The sequence below is a fragment of the Primulina eburnea genome, chromosome 4 (genome assembly GCF_022965805.1).
Source record: "Primulina eburnea isolate SZY01 chromosome 4, ASM2296580v1, whole genome shotgun sequence".
Classification (NCBI taxonomy): domain Eukaryota; kingdom Viridiplantae; phylum Streptophyta; class Magnoliopsida; order Lamiales; family Gesneriaceae; genus Primulina; species Primulina eburnea.
In genome coordinates, this window is record NC_133104.1 from 36,825,881 (window position 1) to 36,841,873 (window position 15,993).

The following is a 15,993-nucleotide window of genomic DNA, read 5'->3' on the forward strand; positions in this document are numbered from 1 at the left end:
CATGTGTGGTTGAATGGTTTTTCAAGTCTCTTGGATTTTGATGAAAATGTGTGTAGGTGGAATAAAAGAAGATGAATTAACTACCCCCTTACTTTCTTTACTTTAATCTTTTTGTTCAGAGTTATTCTTTTGATGATCAAGATAGTGTTGTTAAAGCTATAGATAGATATTCACAAATTTATGATAAAAATAATACAACAAAATTTGTGGATATTCTTTGCTCCATTTGGTGTATATCACCTCGTAGATAATCGGCCTATATTTTGAAAATGTTCCACCATACAACATTGAACCTACCTAGTATCTACCATAAATAGGATGGAACACTAATACTGGTCAATCACAATTATAAATAAATATTTTATTTACAATTCGTGTATTCATGGACAATTTTAAAAATTGTTTCGATACAAACGAATCATTTATTTACATTTATGATAACAAAAGATTTTACAGAACAAATTTTGAAAGAGAAAATATAAAAATTCTTGTGATACGATGTCACGAGTCAATTTTGTGAGATGGATATTCTATTTAGGTCAACCATAAAAAATATTACTTTAATTATAAATATATACATGATTGACAAGTTTCATGAATAAAGACATGTGATACCATCTAAAATAGACCTACTCAAAAAATTATGGTTATGAAATAGGAGATTCTCATCTTTGAGTTTAGCTTCCTCAATCCACTAACACAAAAATGCATCAAGAGTTATGGCTTTGGGATTGTTCCATTCTCTCTTGAAGCTAAAGCCAAAAACATTCTACACTGCCAAAAACAAAAAGCCCGTATCACAAAACTCAACTACCCTATTCTTTTTGAATTCATCAGATCACCATATAAACACATCCACTTCAAAATTTTGGATATTTAATGGTATCAAGCATAGGGGCGAACAACCTGAGACCTCTTCCAGTGCCACTAGATCAAAAGGTAGGCTCATAGAATATTTAGCACTCTTCCATAGTTGAGTTGGACTCCTTTGGGTTACTTTGGTTGGGGGCACTTACTTTCAACAGCCCCTAAAAGCCTAATCCCATGAGGGCAACTCCAACATCATTTCACTCAAAAGCCTCAAAGTTTTGTTTAGCTTTTCACTTCTGTAACAAATACAAAAATGATAGATTGACAAGGTTATATTTTGAACTTGAAAACAAACAAAAAATTACAGTATACAAAGAACAACCGCATACACAAACAAATGAAGAAATAATTTGGACAATTCACTCTTCATATGAGAGCATGCAAAGAACCATTTGGCTAATGTGAGGTATAAATATCTTCCCCATTAAATCCACAGTACATTCCATCACAATCTATCTCAAAAAGGTAAATATGGCGATGAAAGATGATATTTTCATAAATGAAAAAAGTATGAAAAAAATCCTTTTTCTAATCTTAACAAGAAATATACAACCTTAGACTAAATTCACACAACCTCCCATCAAAATCAATCTCCAAAAAAGTCAATATGGTAAAGGATTTTTCCAACATAAGATCTACGTTGCATTAATTCAATCAACTAACCTAAACAACGTAAACAACAATCTACATTTTTTTAGTAGACAATAATCAATTATTCATTCACTATCCCTCATAAACCTACCCAGTAGACTCACCAATAGTAAACTGCGTAAAATGTACTCACAAACAAAGCACAATTAGCATAAAAATGACAAGAAAAAATCTACCTTTACTTACCAAGTGTAAAGATCAATCCTTGAACATAACCGAATCAGCTATTTCCATCAAAGGTTTCAAGCAATCTGGCGAGAATTTTCGGGCAAACATGTAAGAATAACTCGAATTTGATTTCCTGAGCGTGTATATCAGTTCAGGGGACACTTCAGGGGGATGATAAGTGTGTGGATGCCCATTCACACTATCGGTCCAATTCACCCTTGTTAATGTATAATGAGTAGTACCATTGGGATCCTGCATCGATAAAAGTGAGGGGAAATAATGCTCCTCTGGATAACAGGAATTTTGATTCAAACATGGAAGCTTAAACTTCCTCCATAGCTTCCGATCCTTGATCACTGTCAAGGCGTGCTTTCGAGTAAGCACAAAAAACTGAGAACCCACTCGGAATTCATTAAAATGCACCTCAGGTAGCATCACATTATCTCCTCTAGCATTGTACCTGTCCCATAAATTCGGATCATCATCCAGAATCTCAATGTAGCTTGAAAACTCCAAACCCCTCGACATTCTGCGTAGATCAAACAGAAAGCTATACAAATAATTGAAAGAATGAAGTGGGATGCAGGTCTGCGAAACCAGAGCAAAGTACGTGTTAGCGGGGTCATCCAGAATCGCAGCCGCTAGAAGGCGGCGTGTGGAGGAAATGAGAGTAGGGGAGGATCTCTGAGTCCGTTTAGAAGGGATAATTTTTCCCTTAAACACACCATCCAAAGGATCAATCTTCACAACAGGGTCTGCGTGGACGTAAATATTATACAAATCGTGGGTTTTAATGGTCAGATTCGAGGACGTGAAGAAGCGCTCCCAAAGGAGAGCGAAATGGAGGTTGGAGTTAGTGAGGAAGAGGAAAGCGATCTTGGGTCGGCGGAGTTTCCCGGACGAGAGGTGGGATTTGACGGAGGGGAGGCGAGGGTGCGGGCGGCGGGAGAAATTGGCGGAATCCATGGCGATGGCCTTGTGGAACAGCGAGAGATCATCGAGCTCCTCGGGATTGGAGATGATAATTTGTCGAGGAGGGAGAATTCGAGGGGCCAAGAAGTAGAAGAAAATTGGTAGAGAGATTAGGAGAGTTAGGGTTGGGATCAGTGCGGCAGATGGTGTCGAAATCATCACCATGAGGGTATGATGAGAAAAACTTCTAGAGCTTTCGTCACTAATGAAGGCGACGGCGACGGCGACGGCGACGGTGGGGATTAGACAGGAGAGTGCAGGAGAATCTCAACGATGGCGATAATAATAATAATATAAAAAAATAGGAGTGGGAGTGAAGTAATACCAGACGGAAAATGGGTCATGAGATTAACGGCGTTAAGTGGACTTTTTCTTGGTTTTATATTGTCATATATATATACATAATTTTATTTAATCATAAATTTGTAGCTTATTAGGAAAATATAACATAATATTATATTTGAAAAAAATGAAGCTTGGATTTATTTATTTGAGAAAGCAACGATTTACAATATTTGAAATAGAAAAGGTTACTTGATAGATATTTGTTGTTTGTTGTCTTCTTATTTATATGTATTAGGGTTTACCATCATTCGTAACCTTTTTTTTTAGAAAAAAAAGAGAAGAAAAGATGGTGACACATATTTGCACAAGTTTCATGATTTACTTAATATATCTTTCAAGATAACTAATTACAACGAAAATCAGTTTAAAATTTTCATTCATTTAACACGAGCTCACAATCATTACTAAATGTAATTTCAATACTAAAAGGATTGTAATGTAATATATTGTTCTTTTTGCAACCATAAATTAATCAATAAAACTATATATTATTTGCAATATGTGCATGTTGTGGCAACATTGTATATCCACTGAGATTATATTATAACCAATCGAATCACTATCGAATCATCAAGTTCGAGCATGTACACATGCCTCATTTAAAGATGGGGATATCCATATGATAACATCGATAAAGCGTCGTCAAATCTCAACCGGTCAATAGAGGCCACAAATGACTATTTCTTTACGATCCACAAAATGACAGACATAATATTGTATCTCATATACCTGAAACAATCTTAAAATCCAGTGATATCAAAGTTTTCAAAAATTATAGCTCAACGTATATGTCATGTATCGATATATATATATATAAAATGATGTTTGTTAACAAAATATGACATCCTTCAAGGAAATCAAGCATTGATTCTTTTTTTTTTTTTCATAAATTGTAGATCATTGCATAGTATTTATGGAATAATTGATCTTTGTTTTAAATTAGAATATTTAGGAGATTGTTTAGTGGAGTTGATTATGATTGTATCTCCTATATATATGATCTTATATGAGATGAATAAACACTATGTAAAATTAGCTTCTTGTTTCTTTTAACGTCTTTGTACTTTTTCTTTCAAATTCATCATGGTATCAGAGCATTATGATCTATAAGAGCTGAAAAGAAGAAGAAGAAGCCAGCAAGTTTTTCATTCCCAACCACTGTTTTTACACTTTTAAAAAAAAACTCAATGGCATTCAAAGGTTTCTCTACTCCTTCACCTCCAAGTTTCAACGGGGATAATTTTCCTTTTTGGGCTGTGAAAATGAAGGCATATTTGAAGGCATTGGACCTCTGGGATGTTGTGGAAACAGGTAGAGACCCTCCACGCAAAGAAATACAAAGCTTTGGCTGCAATTCACTCATCGGTTTCAGAACTTATTTTCACATGAATCATGAACTGCGAAACAGCAAAACAAGCTTGGGACCGATTGAAACAAGAGTTCCAAGGGAGTGACAGAACAAGGCAAATTTAAGTACTGAATTTATGGAGGGAGTTTGAGATTCTTAGAATGCGTGATTCTGAAACTATAAAGGATTATACTGATAGGCTAATGAGGATAGTGAATCAACTCAGGCTTCATGGAGAAGATCTGCCGGATAGAATAATAGTGAGTAAGTCCTCGTAAGTGTCCCGACGAGATTCGATGCAAAAATCTCGTCACTGGAAGTTTCGAGAGATCTCTCAACTATTACTTTGATAGAAGTAATGAATGCTTTTCAAGCCATAGAGCAAAGAATAAGCATAAGGTAGGAAGAAGCATATGAGGGACCATTCATGGCAAGATTAAGTGAAGGTCAACCAAGCAGTGGAAAGAAGAATACTGGAGAATACAAAGGGAAAGAAAAAAAATATAATGAACAAAGAGGTGGAAAAAAAGACAAATATCCACCTTGTACTCACTGCAAAAAGAAATCACATGCTGAAAAAGCATGTTGGTTCAGACCAGATGTTCAATGCAAATTTTGCAATCAATTTGGACATATTGCAAGATTTTGTAAAAGGAAAAGGAGAACATATCCAGCAGACACAAGTGGCTGAAAATCTTGAGAAACCAATAGAGAATTTATTTGTTGTTACACATCACGCTGCCGAAAGAGAAGTAAACACATGGCTTGTTGACAGTGGCTGCTCAAACCACATGACATATGAGGAGAAAATATTCAGAGATTTGGAAAAAAGTTATGCTTCTAAAGTAAGAATGGGAAATGGAGCATGGGTAGATGTCAAAGGCAAAGGTACTATTAACATCAACACTCCTAAAAGTACCAAAACTATCTTTGAAGAAAAAAATGAAATATGTGAAGCATGTCAATTTGGTAAACAACACAAACTGCCATTCTCTGAAAGTAATTGGAGAGCTGTTGAAAAATTACAGCTTATACACTCTGATGTTTGTGGGCCAATGAGCACAAAAACTTTGAACAATAGCATGTATTTTCTATTATTTATCGATGATTACTCAAGGTTTTGTAGGGTTAGATTTTTGAAGCAAAAATCAGAAGTATTATGGGAATTTAAGAAGTTTATAGCACATGTGGAAAAGGAAGTGGGTTGTCAAATTAACATGCTCAGATATGACAATGGGGCAGAGTATGTTTCAAAAAAATTCAAATTGTTCTGTGATGAAGAAGGAATAAAGCATCAACTTACTGTTCCATATACTCCACAACAAAACGAGGTAAGTGAAAGGAAAAATAGAACAGCAATGGAAATGGCAAGATGTCTTCTGCATGAAAAAGAATTGCCCAAAGAGTTTTGGGCTGAAGCAGTAAATATGGCAGTGTATTTACTGAATTTGCTACCAACAAAAAACTTGAACTTTCATGTTCCATTTGAAAAATGGTACAGTAGCAAGCCACTGTAGAGCATTTAAGGATATTTGGATGTGTGTGCTATATGAATATTCCAGAGGAGAAAAGAGACGAACTTGACAAGAAATCAGATGTTGGGATCTTCTTGGGATACAGCGACGTCACCAAAGGATACAGAATTTTCAATTTTAGAACTGGAAAAATAGTGGTAAGTCGTCGCAATGTCAAGTTTGATGAAGCTGCTATTTGGGCTTGGAAAGGAAAAAACTGAAAGCACAGAACAAAATTTAAGCAGAAATTCGACATGATAAACAAACTACAATTATTGAGGAAGAAGATTCAGATGGTGATGAACAAAGTATACGAGGAACTAGATCCTTACAAGAGATTTATGAAAGATGCAATGTATTGAAACTTGAACCAGCAAACTACAAAGAAGCATCAAGTCATGAAGGATGGAGAAAAGCCATGGAGGAGGAAATCAACATGATACAAAAAAAATCATACCTGGAAACTGGTAGAGAAGCCAATCAATCAAAAAGTAATTGGTGTTAAGTAGGTTTATAGAACCAAATTGAACTCAGATGGTTCTATTAACAAACTTAAGGCAAGATTAGTTGTTAAAGGTTATCTCCAACAGCCAGGGGTTGATTATACAAATACTTTTGCTCCAGTGGCAAGACATGATACCATTAGACTTCTAGTAGCTCTAGCAGCAAAGCAAGGATGGAAAATTTATCATTTGGATGTCGAATCAGCTTTTCTCAATGGTTTATTTGAAGAAGATATATATGTAGAGCATCTTGAAGTATTTATAGTCTCCAGGGAAGAAGATAAAGTCTACAAACTCATCAAGGCACTCTATGGGTTGAAGAAGGCTCCACGAGCCTGGTAGAGCAGGATTGATGCATACTTGTTACAAAATGGCCTAGTTAAAAGTGAAAATGAAGCCACATTGTATACACTAAAATCTGAAGATAAAGTAAAGCTAATGATTTCGTTATATGTTGATGATCTTTTGGTGACAGTAGGAGATGCAGTGGCTGTAAAAGGTTTTAAAATGAAGATGGAGCAAGAATTTGACACGTCTAACTTAGGAGATATGAGATATTTTCTTGAAATGGAAATCAACCAATCAAATAAAGGTATTTTCATATCTCAAACAAAGTATGCATGGGAAAAAAGTTTCATATAGACAAAGCTATACCAGCAGCAACTCCTTTGGATGTAAATGAGAAGCTAGCAAAAAAAGATGGAAGTGAAAAAAAAAATGCTTCTGTTTATAGAAGTATTGTTGGTAGTTTGCTATGTTTATCCTCAACAAGACCAGATATAATGTTTTCAGCAAGTTTGCTTTCAAGATTTATGCGACTCCAAGTAAAATTTATTTCGAAGTGGCTAAAAGGGTCTTAAGATACATCAAAAGGACTACTGATTTTGGGGTTTGGTTTAGCAAACTTGAAAGAGGAAACCTTCAAGGTTTTTCAGATAGCAATTGGGCTGGGAGTATTGATGACTCAAAGAGCACATCAGGTTACTGTTTTCTTTTGGAAGTGGAGTTTTTTCATGGAACTCAAAAATAAAACAAGAGGTGGTGGCTCAATCCTCCGCAGAAGCTGAGTATATCTCAGCTGCAAATGCAGCAAATCAAACTGTCTGGCTTAGAAAAGTTCTAACAGATTTTGGCCACCCTCAAAAGAAAGAAACAACAACCTGTGTTGATAATAAATCAGCAATATCCATTGCAAAAAATCTTGTGCAACATGGAAGAACCAAGCATATAAATGTTAAATATCATACAATTAGAGAAGCTGAGAAGATTGGAGAAATAAAACTTGAACATATCAGTTCAGAGAATCAAGTTGCGGACATTCTCACAAAGGCACTTCCAAAGCTAAGATTCAGCAGCTACGATCAATGCTTGGAGTGTTAAAGAAGAATCTCAAGAAGGAGTGTTGATTGTTGACATCCTTCAAGGAAATCAAGCATTGATTCCTTTTTTTCTTTTTTTAATAAATTGCAAATCATTGCATAGTATTTATGGAATAATTGATCTTTGTTTTAAATTACAATATTTAGGGATTGTTTAATGAAGTTGATTATGATTGTATCTTCTATACATATGATCTTATATGAGATGAATAAACACGAGCTAAAATTAGCTTCTTGTTTCTTTTAGCGTCTTTGTCTTTTTTCTTTCAAATTCATCAAAATGAATGAGGTCTCAAAAACCATGGGTCCTGGAACACTTTGACCCTCGTACCACGTCCAATTCTCTAACATATTCCTTTAGCCAGTAAATCTTTCCCACAAAGCAAACTTGTCCAGACATAGGATGAGTTTTTACCACCTTTGTCTTGTAGAAATAACTTGAAGGGAAATATTTATGCTTGTTTTGCTCGTAACGACTGATTGAATGAGATAAATCACGAAATCTCTTCCTGATATCTCCAAGCTTCTAAGAGTCGATTGAGATGATCAATTGACTCTTTGCATATCGTCTTTTGGAAACCGGAATCGTGATAAAGTCATTGTCGTCCATTACTTTGTCGTGTCGGGAAACTCATCAAGTTTGTCCTCCGACTAAAGTTCCCTCTTTTGGCCTATAAACTCCATTTCTGAGCTCATTTGTTTCTCCTTGGATGTTGCTCGTTAATATGCCGGAAATGGAGATGAATTTAACAAAAAAATACACGAGGCAATTGCTCCTTATCATCATTGGCTCTCACCTACGGGCCATATACATATTTCAGCGCATTAATTTCCAGATCACAGACAGGAAGTGGGAACTCTTTGAGTTGATGTCCAAACCGACGACCATCATAACAATATTCGGGTAGTTTTTCATAGCCAAGTAGGACCCCACAGGAGGGGATTGGGAATCCAAAGTGAGTTTAGCAACCTAATGAAGAGGCTCAGCAACATCAAATTTAACTCAAATCCGTATAAAAGTTCCCAGACAACGTCCATATTCTTCCTCGTCCATTGAGCTACATTCACCAATAGTATTGCCAATGAGAAGTCCAAGCTCCGGGGATCATCCTTGAAGGAGATATATTTGATGCTCTCTCCCGTAGTGGGGAAAGATCCAACATCGCCCATATAGAATCCCTCGAACCTCCTACGGAGTAACAGCAAGCGTCGAGCGAGAAAAATTCCGTGGTTCCATAGAGAGAATCTGATCAAGACAATGTCCCCTTCCGATGGAAATGTAAATAATATAAAGTGATTGTTGGCTAGCACCTTAATTTCATGCCATCGATCCCCCAGAGTTGGTTGATAGTGTCCTCAAAAGCTTTCTCTAGGCTTGTTGTAACCGGGTTTCTTCTAGATTAAAAGAAGACCATTCATTGAGAAGCTCTTCCATAGTTATCTGCAGGATTCACAAATGCTACTATCGTATTAGACGATAGTAAATTCAGTTAAAACCGAAAAAAAAAAATAGGTGGAGCTAGACCCCACACTAACTCAAAGATGGCTCCGCTCTCAGCCGAACTTACGTCGGAGCAAGAAGCTGTATTCATCGACGGTGATGAGATTAATGAACATGTGTTGATAACACCGTTCACCATCCGCAGCTCCAACTTGAAGTTGCATGCACATATTTTAATTTCCTTTTATTTTTATTGAGTACAACTTGCCATCATATCATTATTTTTTCAAGATATATTTTGAAAGATCGAGGATTTCAAATATTAAAATGGATATGCAGCAGTAACTGAAGGACGTTTTTCTTTTTATTATCATTTCATGCTTAAATTTTTCTTGCTTTTTTGTTTGAATTGTATTATCAGTTTTAAAAATAATCTGAGCAATCATTTGCGTCTAATTAAATTTTAATCTCGGAACAAATAAAATATAGATAAAATTTGCTTAAAAATAATCAAACAATACTTAGTAAATCGACTAGAATAGAATTCGAAGAGCTAAATTGTTTAATATCCGATCTTGAGATAAAATAGAAACCCAAAAGAGAGTAAATTCAAAGATTTCTTCGATCTCAGGATCAAGAATGGACAAAGGGCACAGTCCAACAACCGGCGACTCAGTAGCTCAAATACGAGCAGTAAATAACGTTGATGAACAAATAAATACATCATCCAGTTTGTGCACAAACAATTCAAATTTATACATTATCAAGAAGTGATGTAATGCCATCACATTTTGCTCAGAGAGCACGCTCTGTATGTGCAAAATGATAAAATGATGGCAGATGAGCGAGACAAGGATCTTATGCCGATGGTGAAAAGCTATTGACCGGTGAAGGTTTAGAATCATTTCCATGCAATTTGGACTTATCTTTTAGAGTCTTCTGAGCAATAGGAGACCTTTTAACAGCCGTTCGATTGAGTGGCCTTGCTGGTTGCATACCATGGTCAAGTCCTATCCAAATCAGAAGTAAAAATGTAAGCTGTTTCGCAGCGATCCAAGTGATTTCAGAAACTTAGTTGTGTTGTGTCCATGATACACCATTTTGATAAAGCACAGTTCAAGACATAAAAATCAGAGATATTAGAATTTTTTTTGAAAATCAGAGAAAGTTGTGGGTTTAGATGGTAGAAGTACTTTAACAAGTGCGCCAAGTGGATGAATTAAGAACGAAATGATAGGATTTCAGATACTGAGACAATTGCAGACGCACATAATATATATATATATATATATATATATATATATATATATATATAGAGAGAGAGAGAGAGAGAGAGAGAGACTGACCAGAGCCAGGAAGAGACAGTCTCTTCTTTGCTTGTTTATCTGCAAGCGAGGATCTTTCTTTAGGATTACTTAGAGATCTTGAACCATTCTTGGGTTTTGATGTAGCTTCCTCAACCAAGTCTCCAGGAACTGGTTTAGTCACTGTATCCAATAGGGCGGGTATTTCATGCGTGTCAGTTGACCTGTTGAGTGAAGAACTGCAGCCATCAGACTGTGATGGCCTTTTTTCATTTACGATGTAGTAATTTCTTGAACGGGGACCTATTTTTCCATTTGCAATGTTTAATCCCGACATTCTCCCAGCGGAATTCGACAGATTTGTGGATACGTTATTTGCTTCATCTGGTTCATTCTCAAGAATTTTAACACCATCTTTGAGGTTAACATCTAGAATGCGGTTTTCCCATGGGCGAACAGCCATCCATCTCTCCAACCAATTCCAGCCCCAGTTGCTTTTATCTGGCTCAAAATCTGAAGTTAAAGCTTGCAGTTTTGATCCTGCCTGCCACTGCATATAGGAATTTCACTCAAGGAAATATAGGCAATTGTAAAAATTATGCAAACAACTTTCTCCAAAGATTGCTGCATTTTACAAATTACTTAACAGTTTGTGTATTACTTGGAAAAGGTTAAATAAGTCACAACTGACAGAGAATACCACCTGGTTAGCCAAAGCATATGCCATAGCTCTTTCACGCTTGGCAGCTGCCTCCTTCCTCTTTAAAAACTTGGCATGGATTTCTTCAACAGATCCAACACTGTCACACCATCCCTCCTGAGTTAACAGTGAACAGATCAGACACTACATAAAGCCCAAGGTAGAGCCTGTAAGCCACAAACTAGTGGACTCAAAGAACATATCATTGAATGAACAAGAAAACAATTTTTGCCTCTGCCGGTATTCATCTAAAAAACGGGCCAATGCGCCCTTACGGCATACCCATCAAATTCGTGAGTTCAAAATCTTCTTAAAACAATTCGGGATCGAGTTTCATACAGAGATACTTTTAAATGAATCAGAATGATAGTTTTCATTCACAACTTCAAACAAGATTTTGATCTTTTTTCACTGCAGTCAGTTCCTTAAATTTTGGAAAAACTGGATATAAACAATTTGAAATTTTGCATATGAGCAAGATTCTGAGTAAACCCAAAGATGGAATGAAGGAAGCTTACATGATATCTTATGCTAAATCCATTTAAGATTTATCTATTTCCAGCTTCTATTTGCTATTTGCATGTTAAGTAGCTTCACTAGTCTAAATTCATATACTCAAGCACACCACAACAAATCAATACTTATCAAAGACTGCATACTTCAACATACTTCAATTTCTTTAATATGCGCCTCATGTTCACGTTGTTGTTGAAGTTTCTGTTGTGATGTTTGGTTTTCTAATGCCATGCGAACATGTCTAGCTCGGACACGAGCCTGAACTCTTACTAAAGCTTGCATACAACGGAGGGTGATAGCTGCTTGTTTTCTCACAGCATGACCCCTGACAAGAGCTTGAAGTCTCACCAATCCTTTTAAAGCACGTAAAGCGCGTCTAGCCTGATACATAATACGGCACAGAAACAATAATAACGATGTCAACAAATAGTCAATCTTCATAGGACTAGATAAACTAAGAGTTCAAATTTACAAGGCAGGGTACATGGATTTTGATTTCAAAACGTAGAATTATTTAGGTTAAATCTACTGAATTTTTCTGTTTTTTCCCTCCTTTTAATATTGCGATTTGTTGAATCTTTGACCAATCTTTTAGTTGAAATTAGGGTGCGTTCTCAGTTACCATTTTTTGAGCATAATTAGTTCACATTCCTTAGTTAGGTTTTCTTTCCCCTCTTTGCATATATTGTTGTTGGAATTTATTTTATCAATGGAATGAGGGTGATATCCCTATTTCCCTAAAATCTTCAGGCACCAGAGCAGGTTGTGGAAAGATAAAGTAAAAAATGGCTGCTGACTGCTGACAAGGGTTCTTAATCATCAGATGTCATCCAAAGTCATACAGGAGATGTCTACGAGGGTATCCGGGAAAGGAAAGGCGAGTCTCTCACTGGTGATGCTGGAAAACCCGAGATTCGAGATCCCAACTTTTGTTCTTGGAAACAGAGAATAACCTAGTAAAATCATGGCTCCTCAACACCATGACAAACGAGCTTGGAGAAACTTCCTTCTTTAATGTAACTGCAGCATAAATTTAGGAAGCTGAGAAGGAAGCATACTAGCACATGGAGCATACATCTAAATTGTTCAAGATTGTGTGTTACCTCCATTATCAACAACAAGATCTCACAACGACACAAGACTTTAGTATCCTCAACTGACGGTGGCAACAATTGCACATGTTCAACGATAAATGGAAATGCGGAGAGAAATTTGTATCATAATACGGTGGGACAAACTTGTCTACTTTTAGGAGTAACGCACAAGCAAAGTCTACATTTGAACATGGTACTTGTAAAGGAATATGGATATTAAGACTATTCGAATAACTTAATGTCGAGATTTGAGGCCTTATATATCTCCTCTTTGACAATTAATCTACCATTAGTATTTTAAATAATCAGTTGCATCATGGCTGAACTAAATATGTAAAATTTATTTTCATTTCGTCAAAGCAAAATTGAAACAAAAATCATCAAGCTAGTCTACATAACTACTAGTCGTCAAGTGGCACACAACTAACCAAACCGTTAGAACTGGTTTTGACCGAATAACTCAATTTTGCCGTCTGTTTCTTTAGTTTATTGTTGTCATTTGTTTCTGTCTTTAACCAATCTTTTAGCTGAAATTCGGGAATATTTTCAGTTATATTTTCTGTAGGATAATTTTTGCCATATTCCTTCGGTCGTTTTTTTCCTCGGCATATATTTGCCGAAGTAAATAAAGCTTGATAATTAAAAATCAATTTTCAAAGCTGTCGAACCAATTTAAATACATCGCATTCTGGTCTTTACCAGATCTGATTTTACTTGTTAAAAGATGTCATGCTCCTATGCTGTTTGACTACTTCCTTTTACATCTTATATGACTATTCAGGTCAAAACAATGGAAGGGGGAAAACACAAAAAACAAGCAGGCAATGATTACTGATGAAAGGATTATTGACCGTCCAATCCCCATGTTCAAGGTAAAAATAATTGAGTACTTGTATAACTCCAGTAAGGAATGCAAAATCCAGACAATAAATCGATTCGATACCAGAAATCCTCTGAAGGCTGTTTGAATCCATATGGCTGCCCATTCTTCTCTCATGTTATGCTGATATTGCCCTGTATTTTGCATCTGAGCTGTAACAGAAGGGGAGATGATTGAAACTGATTGGATATTAATGCCCCTAGCATATTCATTCTCCATAGCCACATTTTGACTTGCTTCATCTCCAAGTATGCTGCTTTCTATCTCCACACTGTGCTTCCCTTGGTGCCTGCTTCCTGATTTCTGTTTTTATAGCCCAGAGCAAGATTATAGTAATATCTATACAATTAACTACTTAGAATATTGTAAATATTTAACTATTATTTAAAAGTCTGAAAAGTCTTAAATAGAGGTCGTGTAGTATTTTCCTACAGACAATGCTGTATTTAAACTGCTATGGCTACAGATAATGCAAGTCTTTTAAACTGCTATGTATTTAAAATCAAATATCTCGTGGGATTCAACAGATAATGCTGTATTCAATTATCCTCAATATCATATCACTTATATACAGAAAGATTGAACAAGACTCTGATTATGGGGTTGTTGGATGTAGAAGCCCAAAGACCAGGACATTCAGGTCTATAATGATAGAAAGGGTGGTATATTTTTAAAAAATAATTTCAGAAAAAAAACATCTCCATCTCTGTCCTCTCTCACGCCCCTTTAAGATTCAATAAAATATAAATTAAATAATGAATAAATTTTTTAAAAAAGAATATAGAGTGAAGGTATAACAGAGAGATTCGGCGGGTGTCAGAATTTAAAAAATAACAAAAAATGCCACCTACATTTTCTTGCCCTACTAAAGAATGTGATTTATCAGATTTTTTCAAACTTAGCAATGCTTTGATCCACTTCTTTGAGACACCCATTCTTCTCAAACCTGCCACAAGTTAAATTAAGATTATAAAGGCAAAAGCATAGTTGTTTCTTGACAATGAAATGTCAATTAGAAGTAACACACCGAGTATGTCGATAAAATCTTGCTCAATCATAAACAAGAACCTAACTTATGTAAATGTGGAATGTAGATCACAAACTCAAAGGGGAAAAGGTAAAAACCTCTATCCATTCACCATTAAAAAAATCATAATTTAACTACTGATAATCGCCTCCAAGATTACCATAACAAAGTCATCAACCAGTGGAAGGATAACTAATAAGCTTCAAACTATTGGCGATGAAAAAAAAAAAAAAAGCAAACTCGTCTCTAATATCTGATAAGATCAGTTCATCAGAATCAGCCCATAAATCCAGAAATGGGATATCAAAGAAAAGATAAATTACTATCTTTGCAAACTGGAGGAACATAGAAAAACATAATACAAGCAACGTAAATTCTGAATTATGAAACCATTACAGAAATCAGGAGCCAAACATCTAATCCATCAAGACTGACAAACGTAAACACCGCTATCGACTGATTTTCTAACCACAATCCTACCCAGAATCAGCTTGAAATTCGCAAAACAGAAAATTGAAACTTGAGTTCAGCTAACATACTAAAATGCAGCAATTTTAAACACACCAGATCTAATTCAAGAATCAAAATAAGGGTCGGATCTTTCGTAGATCACCTGTGGCCGTCAAAAAATTTGAAATTATGCTTCGGGTAGCGCTGATGGCCGAGATGAGACAGCGAGCGATGTGGGATACTTTCGATTTTGTTCGGTTAGTCGGCACCGGGTTCGGGCCCAACTATTCGGCCCACAGCTTTACTTCCCAATTTATCCCGGTTGGTTCGAGGAGAATAAAAAGATGAAAGTGACAAATTTTATATAATTTTAAAAAATAATGGATTAATTGTACAGATTGTATTGTGATAACAATCATACCACATCATATATCTATTAATAATATTTTTAACATAATTGGATAAATAATTGAATTTTAATATTATAATTCTATTAGTAATATAAAAATTAGAGTAATAATATATATATATATAATCATAATTTATTAACTTATTTATAACATTTAATTATTTTAGATTATGTTCAACGTACACTAATAAATAACGTTTTTTTCCAGATGATTGATCTCAATAATAGGTAAAGTGTGATATTGAAAATAATTTAAAATATAAATAACTTAAAACCTGGATGACAAAAATTTAAATATTGTGTGGAGATGGAAAAAGAGTTTAGAGATGTAAATAAATTCTTTTAAATATTTTGCAAAAAATTAGTTTATTTTAACAATTTCAGCTATTAAAACTCTTTCTTGACTGGTTAGATTTAACTGG

The 15,993-nt window shown here is 35.4% G+C and overlaps 2 protein-coding genes across 4 annotated transcripts; both read right to left on the reverse strand.

Annotated features, from left to right (window-relative positions):
• Positions 1–594: 594 nt before the first annotated feature.
• On the reverse strand, positions 595–2,932 carry LOC140831054 (glycosyltransferase BC10-like). Of its 2 annotated transcripts, none has more exons than XM_073194769.1 (2): positions 1,698–2,932; positions 595–1,106 (listed from the first exon to the last, which is right to left on the reverse strand). In XM_073194769.1, the coding sequence occupies exon 1, from the start codon at positions 2,824–2,826 to the stop codon at positions 1,720–1,722; it is 1,107 nt and encodes a 368-aa protein (XP_073050870.1). In that variant the 5' UTR covers positions 2,827–2,932; the 3' UTR covers positions 595–1,106; positions 1,698–1,719. The 2 variants fall into 2 exon arrangements, with proteins under 2 accessions (XP_073050870.1, XP_073050869.1); XM_073194768.1 differs by having other exon boundaries at positions 596–1,106; positions 1,708–2,932.
• Positions 2,933–9,795: 6,863 nt separating this feature from the next.
• On the reverse strand, positions 9,796–15,478 carry LOC140831055 (protein IQ-DOMAIN 5-like). Of its 2 annotated transcripts, none has more exons than XM_073194770.1 (7): positions 15,326–15,478; positions 14,537–14,631; positions 13,749–13,988; positions 11,865–12,092; positions 11,199–11,312; positions 10,538–11,045; positions 9,796–10,201 (listed from the first exon to the last, which is right to left on the reverse strand). In XM_073194770.1, the coding sequence occupies exons 2-7, from the start codon at positions 14,618–14,620 to the stop codon at positions 10,050–10,052; spliced, it is 1,326 nt and encodes a 441-aa protein (XP_073050871.1). In that variant the 5' UTR covers positions 14,621–14,631; positions 15,326–15,478; the 3' UTR covers positions 9,796–10,049. The 2 variants fall into 2 exon arrangements, with proteins under 2 accessions (XP_073050871.1, XP_073050872.1); XM_073194771.1 differs by having other exon boundaries at positions 15,193–15,330.
• Positions 15,479–15,993: the final 515 nt, after the last annotated feature.

Coding starts and splice junctions, on each gene's coding strand:
- LOC140831055 (XM_073194770.1), bottom strand. CDS start 14,620: ATGGGTGTCTCAAAGAAGTGGATCAAAGCATTGCTAAGTTTGAAAAAA. Junction 12,093..13,748: donor CAGCCTTCAGAGGATTTCTG/GTATCGAATCGA, acceptor ATTATGTATCAG/GCTAGACGCGCTTTACGTGC. Junction 11,313..11,864: donor CGCATATTAAAGAAATTGAA/GTATGTTGAAGT, acceptor CTGTTAACTCAG/GAGGGATGGTGTGACAGTGT.
- LOC140831054 (XM_073194769.1), bottom strand. CDS start 2,826: ATGGTGATGATTTCGACACCATCTGCCGCACTGATCCCAACCCTAACT.